This window comes from Drosophila santomea, chromosome 2R, assembly GCF_016746245.2.
Source record: "Drosophila santomea strain STO CAGO 1482 chromosome 2R, Prin_Dsan_1.1, whole genome shotgun sequence".
NCBI lineage: Eukaryota > Metazoa > Arthropoda > Insecta > Diptera > Drosophilidae > Drosophila > Drosophila santomea.
Genome location: NC_053017.2, coordinates 11,489,466 through 11,507,081, shown reverse-complemented (window position 1 = coordinate 11,507,081; position 17,616 = coordinate 11,489,466). Strand labels below are relative to the sequence as shown.

The window sequence follows — 17,616 nt, the reverse complement described above, 5'->3', positions numbered from 1 at the left end:
TCGCGGAATAAAATAAGCAAATAATAATTAAATAGCAATAGTGGGTCACCGAATTGCCGCCAGTTTTTTGTAACTGATTGTGTAACGTTCGGCGAGTGAAGTGCGCGGAAAAAAAGATAACTCAGTGTCGTCGAATGCTTAAACAAAAAGTCATCAACTTGTTTATGTGTGGCTTTGTTTTTTGTTAATGCCCTGGAAATATTAAGCGTACTCGACAATTGCTCAAGTGCCGAAAGTTCTTTGTGCCGTTAAGAAAAATATTTTATCGACGTTTCAGTTGGCACCCACACACTGAGCCACCCGCACCCACACAGATACGGCTACGCGGATACAGATACATATACAGATACACGTGCGCTCAGCTGTTGGCGAGAGCTGCTCAGCTGTCGTTTGTTGTCATTCCGTTTCGAGATCCAGATCCCAGAAAATCCCAAGGATATACCCCACAATCCGGATACGCAGATATATATGCCCTTGATCCAGTCAGCAGGTGAGCTATCCGGTTCTAACCCGATGCGCCGAACATGCCGCATCACGCAGGCTTTATTTTAATTTGTAGACACGACTGAATCCGATAATTATCTAGTATACTACTGTAGCAGTGGCCCATAAGTAGCCTCAAAATGTGCTAACACGTTGTACACTTAAATAGTTGACTTTTTCTCCATTGTATTATTCACTCTTGAGTTGCCCACACACACCAAAGTATACGTAGTTTACATAAATAAACTTAGAGACCTAGAACTTGCAATATACACACTTACAGTATAGACGCATTTATTTTTATAATAATAATATTCTATTCCGAGCCACGCGCGAATTCATTTCGCTTTCATTTAGCAATCGTCACTAGTTTAATTTAGTTTAGTTTTTATTTGTTTACGTTTGAAGGGAGCGCTATCGGCTGTAGGTTTTTATTTAAACTGTTCCGCATGTAATCTGTCATAATACCTTAAGTGCTCGAAAGTAAGGCATTCTTTATCTTTCCCCTTATCATGCACTCCACACTTTGTATCCACAAAGTGAGGAGGTAACTTAACTGCGATCAAGATACACAATTTCAATTCATCATCGTCATCGTTATTGCTGACCGCTCGTCAAAATTAATGTGCTAATTTGAACTGATCGTGCATTGATTTCTATATTTTTCCACAACGATTTTGTCAAGCGATGGAGTGTAAATCCGCAAAGGTACTTGAGATCTTCCTTAAATCCACCGCCTCACAATCATGTGCTAATTTGCGAGATAAATCAGACATGTGGCAATCATTGATCGCACCTGATTTCATCGATTGAAGCGTTTCAGTTTGTTTTCGTATCGTTCCGACATCTGACGGTAAGCTGCATAAATATAGTGCAAAATCGTGAAGATGGTCGAAAGTGTTCCGGTGTATTCCATTTCGCATTTCGTGGAATCGCATTTGGCCGTATCAGCAAATGGCGACAGACGCATCTCGAATTCCCGAGTGAGTGTTTCCCCCCAGTAAACAAAGATACTGTTGACAAACTACTACTTCAAAATGTATTCCAAAGCTGTATTTTCTTCACTTTAAGAGAATGACTTTCCTTCATCAACGTTTTTAGTCACTACCATTGTTATGAGTAAACTATAGCCTTTTTTATGATTTGAACAAATTAGTGATTAACATGCTAACAATGTTTCACGCCGTTTAAAAAGTGTTTGAAATTGGCCATCAGTTGTCTGATAAGATAACAATTCTAATCCGCGTTGATTGAGCTGAAGAAGTACGGATTCTAAATGCTGTTGATACCTATACTGCGATATAAATCACACAGGTTTATGTGCCCACAAATCAATTCTTTCAGTTCCCATTTTAAACTTGTAGAGTTTCAAAAATAGAATCAGATATTTCCCCGTTTAACTCGTTTAAAATATGAAGATCTTTGATTTGTGTACATAAAGTATGATGTTTAGAATAAGTTGTGATAATTCTCATGGTTTGTGATCCTAATTTTCCATGAACAATAAGTAACAATGAATAGGTTCCTTGCCGTGCAAGCACACCCATGAATATGTTCTTGCCCAGAAAAACCTCGACAGACCCATTAGTAATCAAGGGTATCGATTGCTTCGGTAGTTCTGGGTTCGGTGGCGTTCGCTTTTGTTTTCATTGCGACAGCGCCCACATTCGCGCATCACGTGTGTGTCTGGGCACACACGCCTAGTTTGATAAACACCGCTATTTTTTGGGTTACTGTTTCTCGTTTTATCAAAAAAGAAAATAAAGTGAAATAAAACAAAGGAGAGCCAGGAGAGCGATTGACGAGTATTCTCTTTCTGCGCCACCGGTTTCGCTTCCAATTCCAATTCCATTTAGTTTTCCAGCAGAGCGCGCCGCGTGCGCTCCTCTAATCGTAATCGTTGTGCTTTCCATAATATTTGAAATAGATTGCAATCTCGGATTTTTCTAATTTGCCTAGACCTAGTACTGTCGTACATAATATATGCCAATCGTATAAGTCACCAGATTCCTCCCAAAGATGCCCAGTTTTGTGTGAGCCTCGAAGGGCAAAGCAAATGTTTGTGCTGTAAAACTGATAAAAAGATAAAGGTGTTCCGGGATTACCTCACCATTGACCGCTTGTAATCGCCATAACCATGCGGCGCACGCCCAAACTTCAGCTGGTGGGCCGCGCCTACTCGGAGATGTCGCCTCTAAATCCAGATCCGCTCGCAGAGTCGCCGAGCACGAGCAGTGCTGGACAGGATCGGCGGGGCGATCAGAGCGGCTACGGCAGCATCTTTCCCTTCGGTCTGCTACGCGGCTCCTTTGGCCGAGGTGGTAATGCCAGCCAGGTGGGTTCAGCCGACATATGTTACGTTCGCTTAATGGCGACTCCTTATCGGATACTGCTCCATACGTTTGCCAAAGCAGATTGTTTAACCGATAGCGCCAGCGGTTTTCCATCTGTTTGTTTTATCGTCACAATTAGTCGCGGCCTCGCAAATCGCCCACACCGTTCAATATGAAGACATACCTTCGTGCACACGTAGAATTCCAATTACCCTTGACTGCCGAAGCTGTCGAATTGAATTCTACATCACTTGATGGCCCAATCCCGAAAGTATGCTGCCTTTCGATGAAACAAATGCCACAAACTGCGTTAAAAGACGGTTAAAGAGGTTTTCGCAGCGATTCCTCAAAGTAGACATTATAAATTTAAACTATAATCCATAAATCCTATAAGAAAGGATTTTAAGTTGCCTCATAGCATATAAAGAGTACCCTCTAACTTAGCAAATACCTTTGAAGATAACCGAATCTGGTCATCGCTTTCCGGTGTGAATCTCACATCTATTTGACTTTGGGGGAAATAAAAAGGCAATTAACACGATAATCAGTGTGTGTTGTCTGTTGTTTATAAGGAAGCGGTTATATAGAGTCTGGTATCCATTGCTTATCCGAGTTATCAGGCTGTCGGGGCTGTTTGCCCAATTAATGAAAACTAAATAGAGAGCGGATCGTTTGGTGCCCGTCGCCATGGCATTTATACGATGCTTCCATGCAAAGTGCCGGCAGTTAACTGGCGGCACTCGGTGCCCAACGTTCGTTTGAATCCAATTTGAGTAGTATATCTTTTCCATCGATTGCAAGGCGGCCTTCAAGACGGAACTGAGCGGCGAGAGTTTGGCGAAGATGTTCAAGTCCCGCCTAAAGACGAATCCGGGTGGGAGTGAGGTGTGTTCCGGGTGCAATGAATCCGCGACAAGTGCAGTGCAAGTCAGTACTTTATAGCCGAGATGCGCTCCCTTCCTATCAGCAAAACTAGCCGCAGATATCATGTGATAGCAAAAACACTTGACAGTCGCTGAGTATTAGGTTCGTCTTATCGGCCTGTCCACGCTTCTTCTTTTGAAGGCAAGCCCGGAGAAAAGCCAGCTTGATCGACAGGTCCACCCCAATCCCCAATCCCCAATGAAATTGCATCAATCAGTCAATTATGATTCATTTAGGGAATGGCTTTCATTGCTATTCCATTCAGTCAGCCTTAATTAGACCAAGACATGTCAGTCATTGTAGCATTAACAATTCCATAAAGCTAAACTGCCGTAGAGCGCAGAGCTTTCGTAGCGATTTAAGTCACGTAAATAATGATATACTAACTAAGCCACGTCCTAGATAAACGAGAGCACTAAGGCATCTCGCGATTGTCACTTTAAGCCAGAATAACCCAGATCAGCAGTCATGCCGAAAGATGGCCACTCACATAAGCCACAAAAGAAGGCGTCCAGCGCAGAGGAAACTCCACTCGCCGATACCACAACTCCAGCCACAACAGCATCACCCAGCAGAACCGCTGGCCACTCCACCATTGGTGCTCTGGTGAGCAACCTGCACCACCATGACATTCAGTCCCTGCACCAACCACTGCTGGAGAGCGAGGAGCGGGTGATAGTCGCGGCTAACCACAGGAATCCCCGCCAGCTGCATCGCAGTTATGGAACCGAGCGGAAACCGCACAGTTCCCTGCCTCGTTTCGTGATCGACATCGAAGAGGAGACGGATGCCGCGGTGGCTGCGGCTGCGGCTGAGGGAAAGGGCAGTCCCGCTGCCAACCAGGAGCACAACGAGGAGCACTCCAACCAGAGTCCTTCCCGCCGTTTTAGTCACTTCAATCTGGCCCTGCGTCGCTTCTCCCACATCCATGCCCACGTAAATGCCGATTATCCTGGCTAAGTTGGTGTTGTAACCTTGTTGCTCTGCCGCTTATTGGATCCTAACCCCCGTGATTGGCCTAACCCCATGTGTACATAGATACTCGATATTCACACACACACACACACACACTCCCATCGACTAAAAACCAGTATGGGTCGCGTGCACCGCATCTAAAAATAAACATTCTAGTTGCAGTCGCTTCTTCGTTCCCGACTTTGGTTAACTGCTTCGCTCTGTGCCACTAATGTCCCAAGAATGGTTCTTCTTTCACTCTTCCACTCTGCTCGCACACCCAAGACTGCTGCTTTGGTCCACAGTTGCGGGTAGCAAGATATGTACTACTCCCAGCACTCTACATACTAAATCGATGGATTCATCGATCACTAAGAACACCTAGCCGTGCACTGGTATTGCACCATTTTCAGTTGACACAAATAGCAAGGATAATATAAAGGATACAGGTCCACTTTAATTAGGATTTCTAGTTTAATGTACATCATTTAAAACCCGATAAATGCAGCACAATTACATTGAGCAACAGAAATTAAAACAATTCGTGAACAGCAGTTGGGTGTTTGACAAATGTTTCGCTTATCAGCTGCAACTACTTGTGCATGTAAATTCCTTTTTTTATATAACTCGTGAACTATCGGTGTACCGGATGCTGTGATAGCACATTGCTGATGTTCCTGTGGATTGTGATTGCACTGACGCAGCGAAATTAAACCCATTACTATGTGACTATACAAACACTCGACGCGGAGAATCCATTAGGCAAACTCAAGTGACGTGCGACTCAATTGCAGCCACTCGAGTCAAGTCGGAAAACACACATCCGAATTGGCCATCGTTCATTTAACGTCTTCATCTTATCGATCGCCCTCAGTCAGTGTCGCCAGTACTTCTGCCACTTCTGGTACTACTCTACAAAAACTTATCTCCCCAAGTGACGCGTAATTGTCGAGATACAGATACTCCGCACACCACCACATCGCTTGAAACCAATTAGCTGATTGGCAAATGATAAAAGGCCAAAGGATACGCTGTTCTTGGAGCCAATGGAGTCAGTCGGTAGGGGCAGCGGCCTAAGCACCAATTCAAGTGAAACTCTGCGCAAGGCAGTGCGAGTGCGAACATAACCAGACCCGATGTGGTGACCACAAAACCTGGTCGGTCAATCAGTCTTGGTGCAACGCTCGTGGCAGCAGGAGCGGCCAAAAGCAACAGCTCCAAAATCGGCAAACACGTTTCGAGTGCCCAATTACCAATTACATTTACCACATTTGCGGCACGAAGCGCAGCCCGCCAGAAAAACAAACCAGCGTATTGGTGGCCAAAAACGTACCCGTACTCGGCCAAAAGCACCCACATCGACTGTAATCGGGCAGAAAACAGCGATGCTCGCTTCGGGTCGCGTGTAAACTTAATATCGCACTGTCCGGCAGCAAAACGCTTGATAACCCACTTGTCTCAGACGTCAGCGGGCCACCAAGGCGACAGGTTGCATCGCAAAGCAGCAGGAAAAGTGCGCAGTGTACGCCGCAGCAGCAACAACCACAGCCACAGCCACAAAGCAAATATACCCGGTGGTATTAATTCGTCAATTAATTGGCTGCGCGGAACAAAGTGGCAACAAAAAAAAACAAACTATAAGGAAAAATGCAGAAATAATATGCACATACTGGCACTTGATTAAAGTGCCATTCAGTGAGAGTGTGTGACTGGCGAAACTAGTGATCTTTGGCAAACCAGTGCGGAGAATGCTGAGTTTTATCAGCTTGTCGCACGTACAACAGCCCGCAAATAAAGCCAAATAATATACAATTTATCAAATCAAAATCACAACCAAAATCAAAACAGCAGACCGAGAGTGCGGAACGAGTATCAGCTGACAAGATGAAACTATCCAAGAGCTTCGATGAATTGATACTCAATGCCTCGCGGTTGAGCTTGAACAACTTGCGATCGCCGGTGAAGAAAAAGGGGAAAAATGTAAAGTATTCGCGAGTGAATAGCAACCCCTGATTAAATTAGTCAGGGGTATTAGAACCACACACTTCATTTCAGTTAATTAGGGTTAAGGAATAAGTTGAAACCCCCTCCACCATCCAACTCCACCACCTGGATGTCAGCACATAACTATGTCTGTTTAAATGGGAAATACCACTGCATAGGCGAAAACTCAGAGATAAAAAATATAAATAAACATATTCGAGACTAATAAAATTTACTCACGCGCCCCACTCACACTTGTAGTCGTAAATTGGAGCTATCTGAATAATCTCGTTTCTATCTATTCCTTTCGGCCAGACAACTCTCCCCACTGATACGCCATTATTTTACTCGTTCTAGGGTGCTTAAGAGTCAGCAATTAGATCTAACATTAGACTATTCGGCGGTAACTTTGTTTACCAATATACACCTATTGATATTTACTTCCCTTCGTTATGCGCGAGTGCATGTTAACACCTCGAATGAAACCCAAACCCAATGGCGATGGCGATGGCGAAGTAATCCAAATCTGAATACAGCCAGAGCGACTTTGACCCGACATAATCAACCAGCCATGTTGTTGTTGATGGTTTATTGATCCAATTGAATGTTTCGTTTCTCGAACGAGCGAAGGTTCTACAAAATTAATTAGAATAGGCAAATAAATTAAAGCCAAGCTACTGCAGTGCGTGTGAGACGCTGCCTGGCAATTGTTCAAATAACAAATATGGCAATCTGTGACGTTATCGTTAAGATGTGCGATTACCTGGCCATACGAATGTCTATTTACCCAGGGACTACGAGATCAAATTCGTCTTGGGAGCCACTTAGATTTAGAGATATAGATAGCATGGACTTTCGCGTGTGCGTGTCTTGTTGCCCAGGAATTACCCCTTGATATTTTTAGAAAACTCCCATAAAACGGTCCTACTTTGTATTTGATTTCTTGGAGAACTGATTATTTCACAATGACCCATCGATAATTGGCGGTGGAGGCTTTTTATAACCCGCATAATTTATTTACTGCCACTAAAGCTCTATGACTCAATCATGAACCTGTGGATAATTTTGGCAGTTCACCAATTTATAGCACTAAGATAAACCCCTTTCTGTATGTGTAAGAATAATTGCTTCCTAATGTTGTGGTTCTTTTGGTCTAAACTAAGCATGCAAAGTGTTCCACTTTGACCCCTGGAGATAACTGAAGTCTCTAATTGATGTCCTATATTTTCCCTGCCCACCAAATGTTACAACATTTTTAAATATGAGTTATGGTTTCTGTCTCTTAATTGCTTCCTAACACGAATAACTGGTAGGAGTTTTGCTAAAACTAAACGGTTTTTATTTGCATGAAGTTTGTTTCGGTTTTTGAGTGAGAACATGAACTTTGAAAATCTATTTGGAAAGCCACTAATACTTGAAACTCTTTGTGCAGAACATAAATCGCTTCGGAGACTCCATGGGTTCGCTGGGACATCGTGCCTTGCTGCAGTATATCGATAATAATGATATATCCGGTCTGCGTGCTATTTTGGACAGCCGTCATCTTACCATCGACGATCGGGATGAGGTTAGTCCCTTTAAGCGGAATTTGCTAAGACTTGGTACTATTTCGAATCTCTTATAGAATGCCACCACAGTGTTGATGGTAGTGGCTGGACGAGGTTTGACTGCCTTTGTTCGCGAGTTTCTGGCCCGTGGTGCCGATGTTCAGGCGGAGGATTTGGACAACTGGACGGCACTGCTGTGTGCCTCCCGAAACGGGCACTTGGATGTTGTCCAACTGCTGCTGGACCATGGCGCTGAAGTGGAGCACCGTGATATGGTAAGTCTCCTGCTCTAAGCAACGTTTTTGAATCAATCTTATGCGTAACGTTTCTTCAGGGTGGCTGGACCAGTTTGATGTGGGCAGCTTACCGCGGACACACGGAGCTGGTGCGCCTTCTGATGGACAAAGGAGCCGATGGCAATGCCCATGGCAACTACCACCTGGGCGCCCTTTTGTGGGCGGCGGGACGTGGCTACAAGGACATCGTGGAGCTGCTGGTGCAACGCGGCGCAAAAGTGAATGTGGGTGATAAGTATGGAACCACAGCCCTGGTGTGGGCATGCAGGCGAGGAAATGTGGAGATTGTGGACACGTTACTTAAAGCTGGAGCCAATGTGGACACCGCTGGCATGTATTCATGGACGCCTCTGCTCGTTGCGGCCGCCGGCGGCCATACAGATTGCGTTAGTTCCATTCTCGAGAAGAAGCCAAATGTGAATGCCTTGGACAAAGATGGAATGACTGCCCTTTGCATAGCGAGTCGAGAGGGTTTCCAGGATATTGCCGCCTCCCTTATTGCGGCTGGTGCCTACATAAATATCCAGGATCGCGGAGCAGATACACCGCTCATCCATGCCGTTAAAGCGGGTCATCGAACTGTGGTGGAGGCCTTGCTCAAGAAACATGCCGACGTGGATATACAGGGAAAAGATCGCAAGACGGCCATTTACACCGCGGTGGAGAAGGGACATACGCCGATTGTTAGGCTACTGTTGGCCACCAATCCCGATCTGGAATCCGCCACCAAGGATGGCGACACTCCCCTGCTGAGAGCTGTACGAAATCGTAACTTGGAGATTGTGCACTTGTTGCTGGATCGAAAGGCCAAGGTGACTGCTAGCGATAAAAGGGGCGACACCTGCCTGCACATTGCAATGCGGGCGAGGAGCAAGGCGATTGTGGAGGCTCTCCTGCGAAATCCGAAGCACAGTCAGCTCTTGTATAGAGCCAACAAAGCTGGAGAAACGCCCTACAACATTGACTCCCTGCACCAGAAGACCATATTGGGTCAGGTCTTTGGCGCCAGACGTCTGAACACCAACGAGGACTCTGAGGGAATGCTGGGCTACGAGCTGTACTCCTCTGCCTTGGCGGATGTGCTCAGTGAGCCGACATTAACCACTCCCATTACCGTGGGACTCTACGCCAAATGGGGCAGTGGAAAGAGTTTCCTGCTAAATAAGCTGCGCGACGAGATGAACAACTTTGCGCGCCAGTGGGCGGAACCACCGATTCGAACCAGTGGCCTGCTCTTCATCGTCTGCCTTCATTTGGCATTGCTCATTGGAACTATTGTGGGTCTGAGCACCTGGTCAGCGGTTGTGGGCGTGTCGGCGGCTGTCGGATTCTTGCTGCTCGCTTATCTGCTTCTGGCAGCTGTGAGATACTGCAATTACCAGATGGACATGCAGTGGGCCTACTCTGTGCAACATGGTCTCGAGAAGAGAATGACGAGATTGCGTCTGATACTTCAGGTGGCCTTTTGCCATCCGCCGGGACCCCAATCGGATTCACAGGCCAAACCCGTGCGGTTTCACTTTGCGGAGGCCAACAGCGCTTCACCCACAGGTGATGGAGCTGTAGCGCATATGTTGGCCGCCCTCTTAGATGCTATAGAATCTCACTACGGATGGCTGTCCACCAGATTGTACAGAGCCTTCCGTCCGAAGTGCTTGAAAGTGGATGTTGGCTGGCGTTGGCGTCGCATGTGCTGTATACCAATCGTTTTGGTCTTCGAACTAGCCCTCGTCACCCTGGTTACTGGCATCTCTCTCATCGTGGCCTACTTCACGTTTGCCGATGAGAAGGAAAAGGAACAGATACTGGTGGCTCTTTATGTGATTGCAGCCGTGATGGGCACGCTGATCTGTACACATCTCCATGTCCTGGCTAAGGTGTTTGTATCCCTGTTCACCTCCCACATCCGACTGCTGAAGAGGGCTGTTCGGTCCAGTGAATCGGCTCCGTTGACTATGCTGGGTGCCGAGGTGGCCGTGATGACGGACATGGTCAAGTGCCTGGATGCGTTCACCAATCAGCAGAGTCGCTTAGTTGGTGTGATCGATGCCTTGGATTCCTGTGACACCGAGAGGATTCTCACCCTTCTGAATGCTGTGCAAACGCTTCTTTCTTCACCTAACCGACCATTTGTTTTGCTCATTTCTGTGGATCCACATGTCATAGCCAAAGCAGCGGAGGCTAATAGCCGACGACTCTTTACGGAGGGCGGAATCGGAGGACATGACTTCCTGAGAAATTTGGTGCACCTGCCGGTCTATCTGCAAAACTCCGGACTGAGAAAGGTGCAACGAGCCCAGATGACAGCGCTGCTGTTCAAGCGAAGTGGGGGGGGAGATTACCAGACAGACGATGGACCCACATTGGGTCACTCTGTGTCTGCTCGTCGACTGTCCAATGCCTCTGAGATAATCTCCAGTCAGGAGAAGCTCCGCGGACCCGCCCGAGGAGGTGGTGGAAAGAAACTGCGTCTCTCCGAATCCGTGGCCAGCTCCACCGGTTCCAATCTTCACCGCCTGGGTCAGAATCCGCAGACCGTGCTTGATCTATCGCGCATTGTGCTCACGGATGATTACTTCAGCGATGTGAATCCACGAAGTATGCGCCGCCTGATGAACGTGATCTACATCACGGTGCGCTTGCTCAAGGCCTTCCAGATTGACTTCAGCTGGTATCGCCTTAGTTCCTGGATCAATCTGACTGAGCAGTGGCCATTGAGAGCAAGTATGATAGTGCTGCATCACGACCAGTTCATGGACGGCAATGCGGATGAGAGTGTTTCCCTGCAAAGCGTTTACGAGAAGTGAGTTTAACACCCAAATCCTTATACATACATTCTTGAAAGAATATAATAATCTACTTAACTCCTTTAGATTGCGACCAAAACTCGCTTACTTGCGAGAGGCTGCTCCACTCCTGGAGTTGGATCGAGATGAACGAAAGCTTGACGCCTTCCTGCAGCTACACAAATCAGATTTACTCGTGGCGGATCTGCGCATCTTCTTACCCTTCACCATTAATCTGGATCCTTATTTAAGAAAGGTCTTAAAGGGTGAGTTTACAAACAATATATTAAACTAATGCGCAATCTAAAAAGTATTCACTTTACAGAGGATCAGCAAACCATCGAGGACGAGGGTTCCCTAGTGATACAAACCAGGCCCAGCGTTTCCAATACCATGCGTCAATTCCCCGCGCCCACCACCTACGTGCCTTCGCCGCAGGCCTATCCACCCTACCAAATGTTCCAGAACGAGTATCCTGCCAATGAGCTACGCTCCAGGAATCTCAGCACGAGCACAGAGCCTGTCACCCCACTTATTAGCTCACCTAGTGATTCGTTTGGTGTAAGTTATATTATTTTTAATTTAAGAAAACATACGACTAAAATGCTTGCTTTTCAATTGCTACAGGATGACATCCTGCAAACCAAGCTGACCGATTTGACCGTCGAGGGAGTCATCAGTCTGCTGGAGCGGATCGAGGACATGAAACCATCGTTGGCCAAACTAGCCCCTGTGCTCCGCGAGAACGCAATCAATGGTCGTGTGCTGAAGCACTGCGATATGCCGGATCTGAAATCGGTAAAGTGTTATTTTATCATGTTTAAGATTTTCCGTATTAAACGACGACTTTCGAACAGGTTTTGGGCCTGAGCTTTGGCCACTGGGAGCTGTTCCGTCTACTGATCACCACACTGCGGGAATGCGAGCGATTGCCACGAAAGCAGCCGCGCCAGCAGCAGCAACCGGCCGCGTTGGAGGCGCCATCGAATGTCCCGATGATTAAGGATGTGACAGACGCCCTAATGCAGCCACCCAGAGAGTCCCTCTCGCGAAAGAACTCCGTCAGTCATATGGAGAAGCAGGTAAGGCGAGCTATCAAAAGTCTCAGAATTGTAGGATCGGATAGCTGTATATTTGAAAGAACGATTCGCTCTAACTCATGTGCTTTGATCTATTCTTATTCCGACCATTTTAACAATCCGAAACGAAATGCAGTCAAAAGTGCATGACTACGAGTATCTGCAGGTAAAGCTCAGACACTAAGAGACACAGACTGTAACCCGAAATTCCAAGCCCACATTTGTGCAAACCCATAACAGATCAATATCATATACCTCAGTGAGCACTTTAACTTATCTGTCCTATCCATTGCTAGGTCACGCTGGAGGAGCAGATGATCTGCGGCACCTTACAGACTCTGAATGAGGAGGCGTACGAGGATGTGGCCAGTAGCGAGCGACCGAGTCCCACAGGTGAGATGTTGGCGGCAGCCGCACAACTGCAATTAGCACCCATACGCGAGTCCTCCGAGTTCGGATCGCCTTCCGACGATCAGAAGCAGTATGGGGTCAAGATAAGCAACAACAACAACAACCAGTACTTGCATGCGGAGTACAACCGGAGCGTTAGCACACACTCCCTGCAGAGTCTGAGCACTCTGGTGGGTGCACCCGGTGGTCATGGTGGTTCGGGTGGCGGTCACCTGCACCTGGGCAATGGTAACGATCTAAGCGATAGCACGCTCGACCTAATGCATGTTGACTCGGTGTTTGGTGGTGGTGGTGGTTATCATCGGGCATCGCGCCAGATCTCGATAAGCAGCGAGCTGCTGCACGAGTCCAGTTCCTTGCCCATGGTGGTGGTCATTCCCAATGCCTCTGGCGAACAGGCCTACGACGACACCAAGCTCTGAGAGGCCACAGGCTCACGAATGCACTTGCAGAACTATGTATCTAAGCTGCATGAGGGGCTGAGTCGTAATTGAATTTTAAAGTCTGACAAACTGAACCATTTTGGATCGCTGGACCAATGTCTGAGCCAAATGAAAACCCGGACCAAAAACCAAAATCATATCATCCGAAACACGATTTTTCTTATTACTTGTTTTATTCTTGCTTTGGCTTGGCTTTGATCCGGTCAGTATTATCGACAATTACTAATACTTGAGTTGTGCGATTACTAAATCATTCCAATGTTTATATGCCGAAGATTAGTTATTAATTATTTGCCACAAATCCCACATACACACACACGCCCACAAAATATATTTAAAATTGTTAATCGCCCACGACACATGAACAACTAACCAAATGGTGGTTTTCTAACCATATTCCACTAAATCCTATGTCTATCCCTAGCGTTAGATGAAGCATCAAATAAATGATAAATCTTATGAACAACTCGTTACCTCTTGCATTTTATTGAGCTTTCTATCTGTGTGTTTATGTTACGCCTTTAACCTTTTGTTCTGAGTTAATTGGTTGCTTTAATTCACTTGGTTAATATTAGTGTTGCGGATTAGCACCACCCCTTGCAATGGGTTATCCCTCCAAGAACCCTAACTTAATCTTGCTCATCCCTATGAATTTTAGAACTCGACACGCCGAGTGCCGGAGCAGCAATGACGACCCCATTGCTCGGTGCCTCCGGCTCTGTGCCACCGCCGTCAGGTCGGGATTCTATTTTAAAACAGCAGGGAAGCGTCAAAGTCGACAAGCGAGTATCGATTCAACAAACGGCGACCAACAATAACAACAACAACAGTACCAAGCTAACGCCAAATGTGGAGTATGTTTCCGAACGCCAGCCGGAGGTCCAAGGAGCCACCAAGCGCTTGACAACCAAGCCGCCACCAGGTAATGTTTAGCAGGTATGAAGCCAAAACCATACTTAATAATAAGCTTATTCTTCATAGGACCGCGTCCCGCATCGCTGATCATCACCAGAAACGATTCCAACTCACAGTTCCAGCTGCTGCGCTCCTCCTCAGTGGACTACGACGATGTGGAGGCCCAGGAGCACCGGACCACTATTAGGACCACTTTGCTGGAACAGCAGGAAGAAGAGGAATCAGCCCCGTTCGTGTTTACAGTGCGAAAATGACACAATCTTCTCTACTAGGTGAAAACAGCCAAATGAGATGGCCATTTAGTGCCAGCTACGCTTAGTTACAAATTAGTTATAACGCAATTAGCTAATAACTGGAGGACTTTGTGGAAACTCTGACTTTTGGGTTACACAATGATTTAGTTGTATAGTCGGTACGCTAAGAAAAGACACTTTGTTTGCAAATCCTGGTTGTATGCCACAGAAAACACTACTTGTTATAAATGTATAATGCATGTGCATATATGTATTTCTTAAATGTATAAATTGAATCAAAGTGAGTGTTGAATACTATGGCTAACGGCCCTTAATTATTGCCAGGGCAGGTTCCAATGCCTTGTAGAGCTTGACGGCCACGGTGGCACTAGGCAGGGTTTTGTAGATTTCCTGTAGGGCTAACATAACGTTTGACTGTTGCTGCGTCAAAGCCATTGGGTCGAAGTTGGGATTCTGCCAAAAGGCGCCATTAGGCCGGCTCTCCAAACGAACTTGGGTGCCAGCATCGTGGGCAGCCGTTCTGCGCTCCGTTTGCGTAGCTGCATTCTTGTACAGCGTGGCCGTTTCATTTTCCTCTGTCGGCGCCAAACCCTGCTCAAGTTGCTCCTTTTTCAGCTTCAGGATGCGCTGCGAAGGCTTAACTGTGCTCTGGAGCTCCTTAAGGCGCACCACATCGATGCCCAGTAGACGCAGCAACCTTTTAGTCGCCTGAGGCACTGCTTCCAGGCCCCATTTAGCCAAATCGATTCTGGTTCCGGGTGTGGAATTGAACTTGTATACCACATTCATGTTATTGCAAATTGGCGAAGGATTCTCGAAACAATCCTGGTTCCTAAACGACTCATTAACAGGAAGCTTGCAAATGGTGTCCACCATATGGAATTCGGACGGCTCTTCTTTGTTGGCCATCTGCTGGATCTGTTCCAGCACCAATTCCGCCCGTGCGACCGCCAGACCACGCTTGTCTGCCTTGGACAGATTTCCAGTGTTAAGTTGAACCTGCGGTGTCTGCTGCTCCATGAGATTGGAGAATTTAACTAGTCGGATGCTATGTTCATCAGCCCGCACTGGAACGTAATCCAATTCTGCATTGCCACTACTCTTTCGTTTCTTATACTTGTAGCGGCCCCGATGATCGCGTTCATTTCGGTTCCTCTCATCTTTGTTCTCGTCCTGCGAACTAGCACTACGATTTCGCTTCCTGTGCTCCTCATGATCTCTGTTTGAGCGATGGGACCGATCCTTCTTGTGTTTCTTTTTCTTATTTTTGACCTTTCTGTTTTCATCGGCCATCTCCAATTTCCTTAGAATCTCTCGTTTCTGGGCAATGAGATCGGCTGCCTCCAGATCTTCTACGGGCGTACCGTTTTGTGGTTCGTCTGGTACAAGCGTCTTGGCGGCCTCAAGGCTGAACAAATCCATGTCGTCCAAGTTATCGCGCTTCGAAAACTGGCTGGGAATTAAATCCGTAGTTCTGCTCTGCTCAACGGACTCCAACGACACATTAGGCTTTAAATCGGCAGGGTTTTGCAAGGTCGGCGGGGAACCAATATCGAATGGATCCTCCAGCAGGCCGTCCAGCATCGCATTCTCGGCATCTATTTTAAGCTTCGGCTCCGTTTTCGGTTCGATGGCGTCTGGGGGCGGCTGTAAATGTGCGCCCGGAGTCGGAGGCGCCGAGTGGTGGGCAATGTCACCATCCTCGGGATCACTGTTCCAACCTGATCCGGACATAGGAACTTCGGAGGCAAATGCATGCGGCGGAGTCTCGCCTGTAGTCTCCCGCAACGGAGTAGCCTCATCCTCGTTAACACCACAACCCACGTCGTTCTCCACTTTGACCTCTAGCTTGATTGGAGCGTCCATGTCATCGAAATCTTTTCACCAGTAATCACTTCCACAAATGAAATTAGACACCTTTGAATTTTTCCACCAAAATTTAGCTGGTATTGGAGTTCTAGAGATGGTAAATGAATATATTTTTTTTAGCAAGTGTATTTCCACAGGATCTTTACCATTCTTTGTTTTTCATGGTTATTTCTATTATACAAAAGAGAAACATTTTACAATTAGTGTTTTTTAAAAATTGTATCCCAATTTTTTCACGACTCTGGAGTTGCCATCCGACTTTCTATAACGGTTTATTCGATACAGTCGATGCACCTGTTGATATATCGATATCGCCATATGGAAAACTCACCACAGCTGTTATCGACTCGCTAATTTAAGCAAATTTTTGTCAATTAAATGTTATATTGCAAGATGTACGGTGGTTCTTCTGATTAAGAGTCATGTGAAAGCAATTTAATGTCAATTAATTCATAATACCCCCTTAAAAGGAATTTAAAATCTGCACAAATAGAGACATACAAACAGATTAAGTGTAAATAAAAGCTACCAGCTGTTTTTTGTTTACAAGCTTCGTTGCCTATTTGTTGTTGGGGGCTGTTTTTCAGCGCCTAACCAGCTGATGACCACAAAAACTTCAAAGGTCACCTTGAGCTTAATAGAATCAAAGGCAATTGCTTAAGAATTTTGGCTGGTAAAGTAAAGTTCAATCTCGCAGTTTCATCACAGCCCAAAAAGTACGAAAAACCATTTAAAATATCCAGTGATTAAATGGAAATAATCAAATAATTTGCATACCCATGAAAATAAACAATTTTCGCCGAGCGTGAATGTGAATGAAAGTGGGCAAATAAGTTCTAGAGCAGATAAAAACGACCACAGATTACTCACTCACATGGAGCACTTTTGTTGTGTTCTAAAATCGGGACTCCTAAAAAACGATCTATAAATAAACACTCATAGGCCATCTACCGGCAGCCAAGTGCAATTCATTGACCCACATATGCGAGAGGTGTGTGTGTGTGTAAGCGTGCGTGTGTGTTTGTCTGTGAACTTGGTGTGTGCCAAATTATTTTTATTCCCTGACCTGCCAGTGAAATTTCAATGTTGATAAGGTTCGCTAATCGTGAGGATCCATATTCTCACGTAGGCGCCACATGTCAATAGTGATGCATCTGAGTACAAGAGGTCTTAGTGCCTTATTAACCCCCCTCCCCAAGATAAAGAAGTAAGAGAGCCCCCGCTAGCCGACGCCCCTGTGTGCGAATGTGTGAGCGATTATCGCGATTAAAAAGTATATACTCGTTTAATGCTCCATTTGAGATTGCGGCGACTGAAAATTCCTGGCATTCCGTAGACC

At 46.1% G+C, this 17,616-nt stretch overlaps 2 protein-coding genes across 12 annotated transcripts; one reads left to right on the top strand and one right to left on the bottom strand.

Moving 5' to 3' along the window:
• The first annotated feature begins 30 nt into the window (after window positions 1-30).
• LOC120445009 (kinase D-interacting substrate of 220 kDa) lies at window positions 31-14,700 on the top strand. Of its 11 annotated transcripts, none has more exons than XM_039625067.2 (11): window positions 31-490; window positions 8,110-8,244; window positions 8,302-8,499; window positions 8,559-11,323; window positions 11,394-11,572; window positions 11,632-11,867; window positions 11,934-12,104; window positions 12,164-12,388; window positions 12,682-13,024; window positions 13,898-14,161; window positions 14,221-14,700. In XM_039625067.2, exons 2-11 carry the CDS (start codon window positions 8,134-8,136, stop codon window positions 14,406-14,408), a joined length of 4,680 nt encoding a protein of 1,559 aa, XP_039481001.1. In that variant the 5' UTR covers window positions 31-490; window positions 8,110-8,133; the 3' UTR covers window positions 14,409-14,700. The 11 variants fall into 11 exon arrangements, with proteins under 11 accessions (XP_039481001.1, XP_039481005.1, XP_039480999.1 ...); XM_039625071.2 differs by lacking the exon at window positions 31-490 and adding an exon at window positions 1,356-1,466 and having other exon boundaries at window positions 12,682-12,778; XM_039625065.2 differs by lacking the exon at window positions 31-490 and adding an exon at window positions 1,356-1,466.
• On the bottom strand, window positions 14,630-16,566 carry LOC120445039 (protein panoramix). Its single transcript, XM_039625128.2, has 2 exons — window positions 16,424-16,566; window positions 14,630-16,365 (listed from the first exon to the last, which is right to left on the bottom strand). Exon 2 carries the CDS (start codon window positions 16,272-16,274, stop codon window positions 14,709-14,711), a length of 1,566 nt encoding a protein of 521 aa, XP_039481062.1. The 5' UTR covers window positions 16,275-16,365; window positions 16,424-16,566; the 3' UTR covers window positions 14,630-14,708.
• Window positions 16,567-17,616: the final 1,050 nt, after the last annotated feature.